The sequence below is a fragment of the Corvus brachyrhynchos genome, unplaced genomic scaffold (assembly GCF_000691975.1).
Source record: "Corvus brachyrhynchos isolate BGI_N302 unplaced genomic scaffold, ASM69197v1 scaffold66, whole genome shotgun sequence".
In the NCBI taxonomy this organism is placed as follows: Eukaryota; Metazoa; Chordata; class Aves; order Passeriformes; family Corvidae; genus Corvus; species Corvus brachyrhynchos.
Window position 1 is genome coordinate 3,337,441 of NW_008238440.1, and position 15,397 is coordinate 3,352,837.

At 46.4% G+C, this 15,397-nt stretch overlaps 1 protein-coding gene and 1 long non-coding RNA gene across 2 annotated transcripts in view; one reads left to right on the forward strand and one right to left on the reverse strand.

The window, feature by feature from the left end:
- The window catches only part of LOC108447239, a 4,510-nt gene extending 781 nt beyond the window's left edge, over positions 1 to 3,729 (reverse strand). Inside the window, exon 1 of the long non-coding RNA XR_001862686.1 lies at positions 404 to 3,729. This is a non-coding gene — a long non-coding RNA (uncharacterized LOC108447239). The remainder of the gene's footprint in view (positions 1 to 403) is intronic.
- A 3,751-nt stretch (positions 3,730 to 7,480) lies between these two features.
- On the forward strand, positions 7,481 to 15,066 carry CMTM3 (CKLF like MARVEL transmembrane domain containing 3). The gene is made up of 4 exons (XM_017736586.1): positions 7,481 to 8,561; positions 10,256 to 10,351; positions 11,687 to 11,804; positions 13,256 to 15,066. Exons 1-4 carry the CDS (start codon positions 8,460 to 8,462, stop codon positions 13,282 to 13,284), a joined length of 345 nt encoding a protein of 114 aa, XP_017592075.1. The 5' UTR covers positions 7,481 to 8,459; the 3' UTR covers positions 13,285 to 15,066.
- The last annotated feature ends 331 nt before the right edge of the window (positions 15,067 to 15,397 follow it).

The following is a 15,397-nucleotide window of genomic DNA, read 5'->3' on the forward strand; positions in this document are numbered from 1 at the left end:
GGAGTCGGTAAGGACGGGACACCGGGGCCGGGGGGCTGCGGGGCCATCCCTGGAGCAGCCGGGACCCGAGCGGGCTCCGCCGGACCGACCTGCCCCGGGCCGCTCAGCTGTGCGGCTGAGGGGAGAGGGGGACACCAAATGAGGGGAAAACAACTGAGGGGAGAGGCGGGACAACGACTGAGGGGGAAACGTGGGGGAAACAGGGAGAGGCGGGACAACGACTGAGGGGAAAACTGGGGAACGGCAACCGAAGGGGAAACTGGGGGAAAACAGCCGAGGGGAGACGGGGGAACAATAACGGAGGGAGAAACTGGGGGACAGCAACCGAGGGGAAAACTGGGAGGAAACAGCAGAGCGGAGACGGGGGACAACAACCGAGGGAAAAATGGGGAAACAGCCGTACCGGAGTGGGGGAACTGCAGGGCTGAGAGCGTAATTCAGGCAGAGCACGTTAGAAACCAAAACTTGTCGCGTTATACTTCCACTGCCTTAAGTGTGTTTCGCTGTCGGAGACCCCTTCTCAGCAAAAAGGCGCTTGGATTTCGTTTTAAGCTATCTGCAGTATGAATCCAGTAACCACCACGGCTGCGGTTTGCATTATCGCGTGGTGCCGGGTTAGGAGGCAGCCTGTCCTGAGTGTGTCAGGAAAGACTTTACTCATGAATTTATGATGTGTGGCGTCGGGCTTTGTGTGCATCACGGTCACTCAGCTGCTGTCCCGAGCCCTCCAAAGCTGTGTTTGTCCCTGACCCTCAAAGGGATGGGCTTGCTCGCTGCTCTGGAGCCTTTGGGCTGGAGAGCTGCCCAGAGGCAAAGGCCCTGGGGTACTGTGACAGCGGCTGGACACCAGCCCAGGTGGGCACAAGGCCTTGGGCACCTGGCCTGGATCAGCAATAGTGTGGCAGCAGGACCAGGGCAGTGACTGTGGTGTGGGACTTTCTGGAATTTTACGTGTAAAGGCTTAAAACCTGACAGCTGAAACAGTACCCACCTGATAAGGAAGATCACTCACCCCATGGGGAGTGGGTATTTCACACCAAAATTTAGCTTCTGAACAGGAAGCTTATTGATTGAAATTAGAGGTTCAACATCATTTTTGCTAGAAATAATGATAAATTCAAACACTATGTTTGCTGGAGTTTTAGCTGGAGTTTTGGCAGCAGATAGTCAAATATCAGGACAGCCCAAACTAGCAGTCAAGTCCATGGAGCACTGTTCAGATGTGCAAGGTGTCTCTGGCTATCCACTGTGCTAGCTCAGGGAAGGTAACAAGGATATTCCAGCAAAAGAAAGGTAAGGAGCAGGTAGGAGGAGGCAGAATTGTCTGTGGTCAGCTGGTGGGGACCAGCTCAAGAGTTTGTGAGGCTGCAGGCACTGCCCTGTGGCAGAGAGACAGGGAACAGCCAGATGTGAGGCTGGCTTTGAGAGGAAAAGCATTCACTCAGGGGGTCAGGATGACTTCTGTGGTGGGGAAAGCCTTGGGCTGAGTAGCAGCAGGCCACAGGCTTTATCATGTTCACCAAAAAGATTCCAGCTACCCCATCCCTCCTCCAGGTACCCCCATCACTCACACAGCATCTGTAGTTTACGAAACCACACATGTAGAAAATACCAAGCCCAGCTAACCTGGCTGCATTGGCACGTATTTTTGTTACATACTATGTCACACACTGGAATTTCCTTTACAAGCTTACAGCCACTAAATGATGGCTTTCAGACAGCCTGGCTTTTTAACATCTCAGAATGATGACATATTGGAGGAATACTGTTCTGGTCATGGGATCAGACTCACCCTTTTGTTGTCATAGAGAAGTACTGATGATGCCTCCTTGGAGTAATAAAATCTGCTCTGTCTTCACAAAACAGGGTTTTATCCTTTGTAAGGCCACTTGGGGCTTCCCAAGGGTTTGGCTGGCTGCAAGCAGCTCTAAAATCCCATCTGCCGAGAGCTTTCCTTGTGCTCCTTGCAGGCCAAGCCCACGTGCTCAGGACGTGGTTTCGTGGCAGACAAGAGGCAGCAGTAGTTTCTCTCCAGTTGTCTCAGCTTTGCCAGAAGAAACCCTTGAAGACAACACAGGCCCCAGAGTAAATGCAGCCTGTACACAGTTAGAGAAATGCAGTGCCAAATAATTGAAGATGAGTCCAAGTTAAATCTATCATGGTTTAAATCTGTGTTTCATCTTTAGCTTTGTATTTCTTGTCTTGAATGTTTAATTTTTCCTCTGACACGGTGCTAATGTGGGGTGGGGCTGGGTTCTGCATAAATGTATGTAAATAATATTCATGGTTACACATTTTGAACAGTGCCTTTTGTTCAGAAGCAAAGTGGGGTCCTCATTACTGTTACAAATGTCACATTATTCAGCAGCTTGGCAATTCCCCAGAAATGCATTTTATTTCTCCAGCTCTCAGCCATTTTTGAAAATAACATTTCCACACATTTCTACATGGAGGATGAATCTTTAGGATGTTCAGGTGCAATGTGCTCTGGTGCAGCACCCATGTATCCTGGTGCTTCCCCTAGAGCAAGTCAAGCTGGTGATGGAGCTGATTACTGCTAGAGGCTTAATTATAATCTCAAATTTTATTCAGATAAGGAAGTTAACCTCCCCCCATCCCCTGCTCCTTTTACTTTTGATCTCCACAAAATCACAGAATGGTTGGGGTTGGAAGGGACCTCTGGAGAACATCCAGTCCACCCCACCACTAACCTGCCTGATTAATTTTTTATTCCACGTGGAATAGCTGTAGAGCCAGAAAGAAGCAGTAGCATCAAATACATTTATAAGCTTCACTGTCTCTCCTAATCCTGTTTACTCTCACTGCCTTACTCCCTCCATTTTCTAATCAGCATTTTTAATCTTACAGGTTAATCGTTTTTCCTTTCTGTTCTCCCCCCCATGCCATGATTTCTTCCACATATTTTAACACTCTTGTTAAGATACTCATTTTTCCTAAATACTCCAGTTGCTGTGTTGAAGGTCATCATCTCATCCATGCTGTTTTCCACCCTTAAGAGATGCAGTTTTCATTTCCCTGTGTTCTGTGTTGGAACCATTTGACAGCCACTCTCACACTGCCACCAGAGCTTGTCCAGACAAGATCCCCAGTTGTGGATTCTGCTGCTCACCCGGCTGTTCCAGTCGAGCTTTTGTGGCTGCTTTAACTGGCATCTCCTCAATCTCCTGAAGCCAGCATGCAGTGGTGCTACATTTTATTTCTTTTTCATAAAGACGCAGTATAAATATTTACAATTGTGTCAGTTTTGTGGTGATGTAAAAGGATGTAGAAATCATTGTGCCAGTTTCGCTCCTCTTTTCCCGTCTTTCTCCTGTCTTTTCAGTCTTCTCTGAACTGACCTTCACAACTGAAACTTCAGCTGCTCGGTGTAAAGTCTCCTTTGAAGAAGCTCCCTGTGCCTTTCTCAGGGTCTGTAGCCCGAAGGCCTCTCCTGCAGCCAGTTCTGGAGGAACCAGGAATTTCACCTCCACGACAAGTGCAACAGAGAAGTAGTAACTGAATAGCAGAGAGCACTGAGTGATGCACTTTGTCTGTTTGACAAAAATACGAGACCCACATGCACTCTTGTCCAAAAGATACCACTGCTACCCACTTGTAAAACCTTAGGCAGACCTGTTCTTTCCTGTGGAGGGAGGTGAGGGCAGGAGATGAGGAGCAGGAGATGAGCTGGTGCAGTGCTGCCAGCAGCTTCCCAACATTCCCATATTCCCAGCGGATTCCGGTGGGTCTGTTCTCCCTGCTCGGAGGAGACAAACACCTCTGGAGCTGCCATGACCTCAGCACTGCTCAGGCCTCCCTCCCTTCAGGGACACTGTGCTCTCTCACCACTGTCATGATTATGTTTTAGGCCTTGAACTGCAAGCCTGTTGTACAATAAAGTATAACTTTGTAATGCCTGGCCAGTTTAAGAAGCTCAGCAACGGAATATTAAGTAATAATTACATGGGTCTAAATGGGAAAGTTACTTTTGGAAACACAATACCAAAGAAGGCTTTTTGTGTGAATGGGAGTGTACATAAAAGGTGCTCAGTGAATAGTCAGGCTGCTTTTCTGCCAGGATTTTTTATACCCTTATGATTGCCAAGCTGTGAAAGGTTCCTGTCCTGCTCTTTGCTGCATTAGAGCTTCCTGCATGCAGATATTCCTTCTCAGTGAAGCTGGCAGCGGTCACACTAACCTTTCATCAGCAGCTCAGGAAGGGCTCAGACTCAGCTGCTCTCAATGCTGAGGGTGTAATCCCAAGTGAGGGGAAGAGAAAAACCCTGTGTAAATACAAATTGACAAAACTGATACGACACTGGGCCTTTTTTTTCTCCCAGAAGCAGCAGTGCTTTCTGAAAGTGCTAGAAGAGAACTTGCAACTGCATGGAGCCTCACAAACTTCCTCTCTAGCTGCCTTTTTTTTTTTAGCGTAGCTACAGAGCTGTTAGAAAAACAACAAGGTCCCATAGTTTGACCTTTCTCTGAAGTGACCTTGAAACACACAGCTCCAGGAACAGAGGTGCAGAACAAGTACGATGTGCAGTGGAACACTGCCAGTCCTTGGAGGGGTCAGGGTATATTCTGAAGGGTGCTTTTGAGTTTTTAGAGCAACTTTCAGTTTGCGAGGTGTTTGTCGCAAAGACTTGAATCCTGGAAAAGTACGTAGGTAGGTGTCATTATTTCTGGGTACAGACTGGCACTGCAGTGTTTGTATTGTGGGAGGAGAGGTGTATTTTTAAAATTTTGAGATAACATCAAATGCTCAAGATAGTGGCAGTGCAGTTTAGTGGTCAGAAAAGGACCTACTCACTTTTACAATTCAGAAAAGACAGTTATAGGTAATATCCACTATTGCTCAAGGAGTCCGTGCATTCCACCTGCCAGAAGAGGAAATGAGCTGTACAAAAGGAGAAATGAGAAACATCATCAAAATCCTACCATTTGTGGGCTCTTGTATTACACGGAGCTGTTCCCGAGCTACCAAGGAGGTTTGGCATTAAAATCCATGTCAGGGCTGCAATGGGAGATGGAAAAGAAGAAAACCAAAGAACAGGGTGCAGTGCCAAGGTGCAGTGCCATGGTCATCATCGGACAGAGCCCTCGGGCACTTCCTTCCTGTTGTTCCTCTGGCTCTTTCCAGGGTCTGCCTCCCTCCCCTTCCTGGACCTTCCAGCCTTCCCCCAGTGAAAGCATCCAAAAATACCATCTTTCAAACCTTCATTCTCAAAATCTGGTCCCTTTTTTGTATAGGTGTATATTTCACATAAAATCTTCCTTGGGCCTTCTCAGTCTCAGAGTGCCTCCAGAATGAGGAAGGATGTTGAACTGGAGAGCAGTTACCACACTTCAGGTTCTTTCCCCTTTACTGATACCATCAATAATCTACTGAAACCAAGTGGCTTCTTGTGAATCAAAAGGTGCCTTTGTTTTCAGTGTGCCTTGAGGTGCAGTTCTCCTCGCAGTGGGATGCTGACAAGTGGAGAGCAGGACAGGCTGGGCTCAATCCCACCACTGAGGGTGAGGAAGGTGGGAATACAGTGACTGTCCTTCAGGGCTGAGGAACAGGCAGCAGGAGACTGCTGTCATCTACCAGTGATGCAGGGCTTGATTTGAGCAAGTAGCTGGCCTGGTGACCAGATTTTAAAATAACTGATATTTCCCCAGCTTCTCTGGGTCAGACCCAGTCAGAAAGTTGAAATGCTCAGACTGGTCTTTCTGTCTCTTCAGCAGCTTACCTGGCACGGAAGCAGGGATCCCCTGGCACATCAGCACCTGGGATCAGGGGCTTCTTGGTGTGTTCCTGCCACGGAACAGCTCCTGTTTCACCCTGAGCTTGGCTCATGTCTGAACCTCACACCTGCCCAGGGCTGAGGGGAGACAGCAGGAGCCTTCCCTGGCACAAATTGCCATAAAGCTGATAATAACAGACCACAAAGGCTCTTCCTTTCACTTCACGCTTCTGACAGGAAAGCTTTTTTCTCAGTGCAAATGCAGTCAGAGCACAGGAGTTACTGACTCAAACAGAATCAAGATGAAAGGGATCTCTGCTGTGCAGTGTCACCTTACATATCTGAAATTTGCCTCTCTACCTCCCCTTGCTGCTCCAGTAGGACATATTATTTAACACTGCATTTAATCCTTTCCTAAGAGATCACCAGGTGTAGTTCAGGTCTAATGATCTGCCATAGGAAGGGTTGTGGTCGGTGGGACCAGCCCTGAACCCATCTCCCTGCTGCTGGTCATCCCTGCAGCTCAGCTGTCACATACCTGCCTTTAGCCACAAAAGGGAAGATATTTTTGCAACACCAGAGCAAGAAAAAATTGTCGTGTATAGATGGTGATTTCTTTTTAATCCAAGAGAACATCAAACTGTGTCTAAATTATGTTCCAGAAATGCAAGTGAAGCAGATTCACAAAGCAAGTCCAGTCTTTGTTCTTTGGGGTGGAAAGGGAATAGGTGCTGTGATAGGAAGAAGGAAGTTCTCTCTCCTCTTAGGAGTTGTCAAGCTCTGATAAATCCCCTTCCCTTCAAAGAGTTATCACTTTCAGCTCACAGAAAGAAACTACCATGCTAAGGATGAGACACACGGAATGAGCCCCCTCTGCTTTATGAAAATGAGAAAAACCTGCAGAGAGGCTCTGTGAGCAATAAACAAATTAAAATGGGGTAAACGCCAACAAATGGGGCAGGTATTACCAGCTACCAGGCCCATGCAGAAGTGAGGTCTATATGCTATCCCAGCTCAGTTTCTTAGAACCCAGTGAAACAAGAACAATGCAAAGATGTTTTAAGATAAATATAGTCTCTTACTAAAAATGTCACATCCTCTCTAGTCTCGGCAGCCAGTCCTAATGGATGAAAACAATGTACTCCAGTTGTTAGCATCCTGGTCAGGCACTGACTGCTTTCCCCAAAGCAGGCTGAGTATAAAGGCTTGTTAATTAATTACACCAAAAAATTATTTCAGTGGGATTGAACTGCTTAGTTGCCCCCTAAACATAAAAGGGTTTTTTGATACATGTATTTGAGGGTTGACTGACCTCTCATAGGAGTAATTACTAATAACTATAGGAGCCTTATCATTCAAGTGTAATGGTGATCTTTTCCGAGGTACAGGTGGTCCCCAGGAACCCATGGTAGCAGCAAAGAAAGAAATCCATAGAGCTGAAATTTAACAAGGCAAATGCATTGATTACCTTTGCAGGAAGCTACATGTGCCTTCAGATGTGCCATCTGGGGGGAAAGAATACATTTATTTTCAGTGCTGTGTGAGTGGGAATGTCAGTGTCCCAATGTGCAATTAGAAGTTGAAAACATCCTTGTAATCTAATGCTCAGTCCCCCCTGCTGTGCTGGCCAAAAGCATCCCTGAGCTTTGGGAAGGCAGAGATTTGTCTCCAGGAGGACGGGCTGGACAGAGCAGCCCAGGTGTGAACTGGCACATAATAATGTGTAATTCAGCATTCTGGCTACTTTTGTTACGCCAAGCTAATTTGATTGAAACAGCAAGCAGTTCCTATGCAAGGCAGTAGAACACAGGACTGGAGCCTCTTTGTGGGGGTGACCAACCCCAGTACAGCAATTGAAAATGGTGTTGAGCTTCTCCATGGTTCCCTCCCCTTCCACTTTTACAAACACAGCAGCTGAAGGCCCAGGAGTGTAGGACAGCAGTCTGGTACTGTCTGGTTTAGCTAAAAATGCATTTTCTTCAGTAGTTTTTCCATTGTGAAACTTTGTATTTTGAGCCATAGGTATATTCTAAAGGTGTTTCAATTGAGTGGGAAAACAAATGCCATTTTTATTATTTTACTAGAGTTAGGAAACATCACAGAGATAAATCAATGGGAGTTATCAGTCCTGTTACTCTCTAAGACAGCTGCCATGCTGGAAAACTGGAACCAGAGACTTCCAGAAATCACAGAACAATTAATTCTTGGCCCTTTTCTATCCATCACCAGCAGACTTTATTCTTTCAACTCCAAGATTATAAATGCTGAGTTGCTTCAGGCTGTCTGAGCACTGATTTGGGTTTCAAATGAGAGCTGTCACGGCTGAAAGCTTAGAGCTCTGCTTGCTTGGCAACACCCCACTCTATTTTCAGAATGATTTTGTCAGAGCTGTTTACAATCCAGAGCAAATTACTGACTCCAAGAGGTGCAAATCCACCCAGCGCTCTGGAAAAGCGATTCACACACATGGAAGTAAACACCATTACTTCAGATTTATTCCATGCTGAACAAGAAAAATCATTTGGCCCAATGAAAAATAAAGCAGGAAGCAAACTATGCCATCAGCAGCAGCACTGACAGAAATACACAGGGAAAATAACACTTCAAAGCTGCTCGGCTGCCTGCGGCTCTGCTATTCCATGCGAATAACTACGAGTTTTCCCTTTACTTTAGGTGCTGTCATTTATCATCTTTATCTGCTATATTGCATCTGTAGCAGCTTCTTTCATGATGGCACCACTCCTAGAGTTTCTGCTGGCACTGTTTCTCTTTTTTGCCTACGCCTCCAAGCTTAATGAGAAGTTTAAAGGAGCCCACTGGCCTTTGGCGGTAAGTGAGATGTGCAACAGAAACCCCCAGGTTTAATTGTGCACTGTGAGGGGAGTGAAAGGGGCTGGGCAGGAGTTCAGGGTGACTGTAACAACTTTACTGCCCTATGAGAAACTTATCCATGCTGCCTCTGGTTCAGAAGGTCCCAGATCACTCTAAGCTATGCTCTGCTCTACACTGCAGCTTTTTGGGCGCTGACACAAAGCGTGGCTTTATCAAACCACTGAAATTATGCCCAATTCCAGGCAAATAGCTTAGGGCCAGCACCAGCCCAAGTCAGTCTGACTGCTGGGGGCTCCTTATTGGCACCCTTACAAAGGGGGGAATGTGTGTTGTTGATAATGGACAGACTTTATTAGGCTGTGATTGAATTCTCAGGTGGAGCTACACTCACAAACAAACTGAGCTGCTCTGAGAAGGGGCAGCTCTGGCCAGTTCATGCCCACACAGGAGCCCAGTGGCTGCTGAGGCAGTGCTGGGGCTGCAGGAGAGCCCTGGCCACTGGATGTCCCTGCAGCCTCAAATATCACTGCAAAAGGAGCAGCTGCCTTGCAGTACAAACACTTCAAAAAACCCCACTGATCTTATCAATCTGGATTCTCTTTTGGTACCATCAATAGTTCATTGCAGTGAGGTTTGAATTAGGGTTCTCAGTGTATAAAAATAACTTTAGCAAGGCCACTGGTGGATAAAACAGTATCAGTGACTTTGGCTACAACTGTGCACAGTTTTCAGCTGGTAATCTCAGTTCCATCATTTTCCCATTTTCTACATGCATCTGGTTCCAGAACTAAGACAAAAAAGGCATGTGCGTGTTTATTATGGCCATTACCATAACACACTGCAGGCACAGAATGTAGATAAGTGACCTTGTCCTGACTTCAGAGGAGTCAAGTTTCTTGTAGGATTTGTGCTTTGAGACAGGATCTTACTCCTCCATCTGTTCTGGAAAGGCAGAAGAGCTAATTGTGAACAGAGCTGAGGGTACCATTATTGCAGCCCCTGTGATTGGCACATGCCCTGGGAACCACAGCTCTGTGTTTAAAACTCACTGCAGAGACAGCCCTGCTGGTGTGACCGGGCACAGCTCAGCAGGACTGTGCCAGGGATCACACCAGGCACGTGCTCCTGGGGCGGGCTGGTGGAGCTGCCGGTGGACATAGGAAGTATAAATCATGCAACACTAAACCAAGTGTTTGGTTCCTGAATGAGGAGTTCCACAGACAGGTCTCCGTGGAGATCATCACGCAGACCTGCATCCACAGAGAGACAGGCACCCCGTTCCCACGGGAGCTGGGACCTCCTGAGCCTTTGGTGCCCCAGGAGTTCTGCTTCAACACGAGGGTTTTGAGGCATTTTAAATGATTTTTCCATTAAAGCCCTAGCTGTGCTCCAAGGCACAGCTCCAGCACAGCCCCTCCCAGCCTGAAGGAAGGTCTGCCTGACACAGGCAGGGTAGAAGCAGGATTTATCCCAGCATCTTTAAGAGCAGAAGTTTATGCCAAGGTTCAGGTCTTCTCTCACTTAGAAATATTTCCCAGATGAGCAATTCCTCCTCTAAAGCAAACCAGGCTGTGGTCACATGCCAGCAAGGCCACTGATGCAACAACAGAGGGGTTGAGTGTTTGTTTCCAAAATGGTTTTTAGAGGAAATCCTTGACCAATCTGAGAATGCTCCATTGCTTCTTTCACAGGATTTCTTGCGCTGCGTCACCGCTGCCATTATTTACTTTGCCATTTCAATTGCTGCTGTCTCAAAGTACAGTGATGGAGCATCCAAAGCAGCAGGGGTGAGTAAGCATGAGCTTTCCACCTAAGTGTTGCGGTGAACTGAGTATGCATGTACTTAAGAAACAGTTCAAATATGACCCCACTGCAAGTAACAGAAGCTTCTTCAATTAACTGAGAATTAATTTGCTTAAAGCAAAGAAGAAATGGTCAGGTTTTCAGAAAAACATGTTTTGAACCAATGAGTAGTTTTTTCACCCTAACAGTGCTGCTCAGTGTTAACTGTACCCTTAGGGAAGGCACCTATTCTGCTTTTTAATTTTACCAGCTGTACAGGGAAGATAAACTGTTCCTGCAAAGAGTATCAAGGTCCTTGAATGGAGGGAATAATAATAATAATAATAATAATAATAATAATAATAATAATAATAATAATAATAATAATAAAAGAAACCAAACCCGTAACTATAATAATAATAATAATAAAAGAAACCAAACCCGTAACTGCTAAGGCCAGTCTAAATTATGTAATTTCAACCTCCTGCCTCTCCTGCTCAGTTTTACTTGGATGAGTGGAAACAAGAGCAGTGTCATTTTACCCTCCAGTACAAGGACTGGCCAGGAGAGAGCCTTCACTGTCAGCATTTTGTGGTCAGAAATACGATACAGCCCTTGCATCTGCAACTTGACTCTAAGCATCAATAATGTATGCAACATAAATAAATAACATAATAAAAACATAAAATATAAAACATAAAAACATAAATAAAATTTGCATAACAATTTTTTAAGCTTGGGAAGAACAATGCCCAGTGGTGTTGGCCAGCAGCCCTTCCCAAACCACCCCACAATACAAACCCAAACCTTGTGTTAATGTTTGTCCCTGCAGGGAGACCCAGAGCAATGGAGCGTGTTCAGCCCGGGCTCCCAGACCAGCGCCCCGCCTGTGCCTGGCACAATTCTGCTGCTCTGACACTGGAGAGGGGACTCCAGAATCATTTTAATCTCAGTCTGGTTTGCTCAGCAATAGACACATCTCCTTGCAAACAAGTGGAAAATCATTTCCAGAGAAATGGAGGTGATTTCTTGGTGGCAGAGGTGCAGGAGGTGCTCTCCTGTAGCTCCCAGCAGTGCTGATGCCCAGAACGTGCCCAGAGCCTGAGAGGGCTGCAGCCTGGGGGAGGGATAAGGACACACCTGGTCACTTCTCAGGCTCCCAAATCAGCTGTAATTCAGTTGATGCCCATGTGTCACAAACCATTTCCCTTCCCTGCCTTTTTGGAAAGGCACCGGCCAAAAAAACCACAGAGTTTTTCTTGTGTCGGTTTGGCTCATTTTGGTTTGTCCCTGACAAACGTTGAGCTGTTGTTAAGGAGAGCATTCTTTTGCCCTTTCAGGTGTTTGGGTTTGCAGCCACCATCGTGTTTGCCATTGATTTCTACATAACCTTCAATGACCTGGTCACTTTCCTCAAGCAAGGCAGCTCTGATTCCCCTGAGGGGCGCAAGACAGAAGGTGGGTAAAATTCCCTGCTCTGTTACACGAGCTGCAATGTGAGAGTTCCCTCTCCATTTCGCCCTTTGCAGGGAGCAAGAGCTCTTGCTCAGCAAGAGCAGTTTCTGTTCTTGGCCACCTTGGGTTTGTGTACCACAGCTCTGCTCGGTTAGGAAGCTGCAAATGGAATTCCAGTGATTTATAAAGATAACCTGAAAGCCAGGAATGTGAAGTTTCTCAGAGTTTCACAACCTCTAACTTTGAAAGATCCCAAATCCAATTATAGAAATTGCCATGCAGCACAGATTTTCTTTCCCCATTAAAATATCTTACTGTAGAAACAAGCAAATATCTACCTTTTATTTCTTGGTAACTTGCTATTAACATCCATTAATCCACAGCATTTTATGTCCAAGTAGTGCTTTTCTCTGATCATTTCCTTGTCATGATTGCCGCTTATGATCAGCTTTGACCATCTGTGGGCAATTGGCCTTGAAATCCAAGGGTCAAACATAAAATTTAACAAGATTGTTATCAATTTTTTTTCTATTACAGTCTACTCCAGATCAGACAGATCCACTTAAACAAAGATAAAAAGAGGGTCTTAGGTGTTCAAATCCAGTTCAAGTCAGGACAGGGGTAGCTGTTATGCAGTTTCCAGGAGCCCGTCATGTCCCTGTGACTCTTTATTGCACCCACGTGGATTAAAAAGGCTGCTCCACACTTAAAAACAAACAAAAAATATCCCAACCCCCCCCAGAAAATCCCATTTAAAACCCCCTCAAAACCAAACACACAAGATGTGTATAGAATCCTAGGAGGTGAACAGCAGCACTGAAAGTCTCTTCTGGGGATTTTAGTAGACTGTTAAGTGTTTTGCAAGCTTTAGGCTGAAAAGAGAGACAAAGGAACAAAAGGATCAAAGGAACAGGAAACAGACTGTAAAAGCTGAAATCTGAACTGCCCTCAGAAGATGATGAGGTGGCAAGGGTACAGAATTAGGATACAGATTAGATCTGATTGCCCTGGAGATGGAGACACAAATACATAAACTCACGTGCAGTCGCACAGCTTGGTGTTGGTGCCCATGCAAGGAGGGCTCAGCCCTGCAGCACAAACTTGTGTTCACACGGGGGCTCTCGAGTGCTGAGGCCAGAAGGATGGAGCTCTGTGGGCCTGCTGGGATTTCTCAGCAGCTCAGAGCTTCTGGCTCTCAGAGGGGTTGAGCTGCAGTGCCCAGAGCAGCACGGATGCCAGCAGGGCCTCCGAGCAGCATCTCCCAACTCCTTCAAACGACGTTTCAGGTCCCATCACCTCAGCAAGAACTCATTTCACAGAAGTGTTCATTCCCAAACCCGCTGTGTCCTTTGAAGCACACCCTGCCAGAGCAGCCTCTCTCTCCCAGCCTGAGCCACAGCTGGGGGGGATTTCCAGTTTGCATTTTCACTTTTGTTCCTTGTTTTACCCCTCAGATGAGGACTCTGGCTCTGACTCAGACTGAAGAACCAAACACCACCCAAGCGTGAAGGGAAGATGATCAAGCACTTTCCTCTTTGCTGAATGCACTGCCAATTGAAATATCCCCTCATTCCAGCCTCTTTCCACCCCACTGTTTATGGAATCACCAGAGCACAGACAGGGCAGTGATGTGGAAGAGGAGACTATTCCCAGTGCCGTTAAACACTCCTTCACAACTACAGATCCTACAGTAGTCCTGTCCAAACACAGCTCAGTTCTCTGTTGCCCCTCCCCACTCAGCACATCCATGTCCTGGGTAAATGGGAACAGCATTTTTAACATTTAGAGCTTTTAATGTGCTTTTGTAATTCCAAACCTTTAACACTTAGAGCTTTTATACTTCTTGACGTGCCAAAGAAGAGAGGTTTGGATGCCTCTATTTGTATTTTTCTTGATTAACTAACAATATTTCTTTATCTGAAGTCTGAATGCTCCCACGCACTGAAGGCCTGGATGACAGTTAACACCTTGGTGTCAATACCTTTGTATCTCCTGCCTGTCTGTGACAAGGAAAAGTGACAACTGGAAATCTGCAGCGAGAGCAAACCTCAAAGTACAATGGTGCTGCAGGACAGCTGGCTCATCAAACATTCAGTATCCCTTTTTTTAAGCTGCTTGGATGGAGTCACGTCCCATCTGCTGCAATTTCACCACAGGCTGTGATGAAACAGGTGAGGCAGCTCTGGGCAGCCCCTGTCCTGTTTTTGGGGAAGCCCCTGGAAGTGTTTGCACAGCCAGGGAAGGCAGGCTTGGCAAACACCTCCCAGCAGGACCTGCCTGGTGGAACCTGCAAGTATCTGTGTCCCAGGCACCACGGCCTGGTGTCCTGCTCTGTGCTGAGGCCACTGGTGCTGCCGTGACACCAGCACTGCACTTGTGCCACTGGCACTGTGCTGCCACACTGAGGGTGCCCAGGCCCCACTGTGAAAAGGCCAAGAAACCAACCCCAAACTACAGAATGTCTGCAACGAATTCATCTCCCCAGCCCCAGTGTCTGTGTGTGGCCTGGGTTGGTTTTTCCCCCTGGAAGGATGTGATTTATCTAGTGGTGGTGTATTCCAGGGGAAAAGCCACCTGGATTTACAAGCTGTTTTCACAGGTAGCACAACCTACCTTGAAATATTTGTGTCCATTTTTAAACACTTGGGAATGCTTGGGAAGACCATGGCGTCCTCCTTACTGATGGCATCAGACAGGTCTGTGGCAAAGAAACTCATACAGATTTTTTAAAAATTAATACAGTACCAGAACAGGTGTATTTAAAATGAGAGCAGATAGTGCTAACAGTAAGTGAAAAACAGGGATAAAACAATAAAGGCAGATTTCCTTTGGAATAAAATCAGCACCTGGGTTCCAGTTCCCTGTGGCAGCTGGCTGCTGACAGCAGGACAGGGAACCTGGCAGGGAGCAGGGAAGGTGCTGGTCAGGCTCAGAGCTGTCCAGCAGGCAGCTCCTACACATCTCCTGCTTCCTGACCACTGACAGCATAAATGCAAAACAAGTGGTTGCTTCTAAATGTGAAAAATAATCTTTGATTTATGAGAAAGATCTCCTTGGACCTTTTCCTGTACGAAATCCTGTGTTTCTTTCCCTTCTCTTGTCATATTTTACTGGCACACACTGTGATGTTCAGGGGACCCAGGCTCATTTTTATACTCGTTTTGTATTTCTCTTTTTTTTTAAAGTAAAAAATGTATTGCATGTCACAGCTGGATACATGGTTAATATTTAGAAACCATGCTGGATTAAACCTCTTTTAATAGGAGTGTTTGGTGTCTTTACTTATTTGGAGACCTGATTTTGCTGCTTTGCCTCTGCCCAGCACAAGGGCAGAGCGATTTAAGGAATCCTAAATCTGTTCTGGGGAGGGGGCACAGCTCAGAGCCAGCCCTGGGGTCCAGCCACAACACAAACCTCTTCCTTAGGGCATGAGATGAAGGAATTGAACCAAGAATTAGTTCTGAAATACTGAGTAGACATTGGGGGTTCAGTGCTCCCTCTTGGCAGCCAATAACCCTGTAAACAACAAAGTCCCCTTCGGGTTCACCCTTCACACACCCAGAATATACAGAGGTTGTCTGGTCATCTTTTCCACG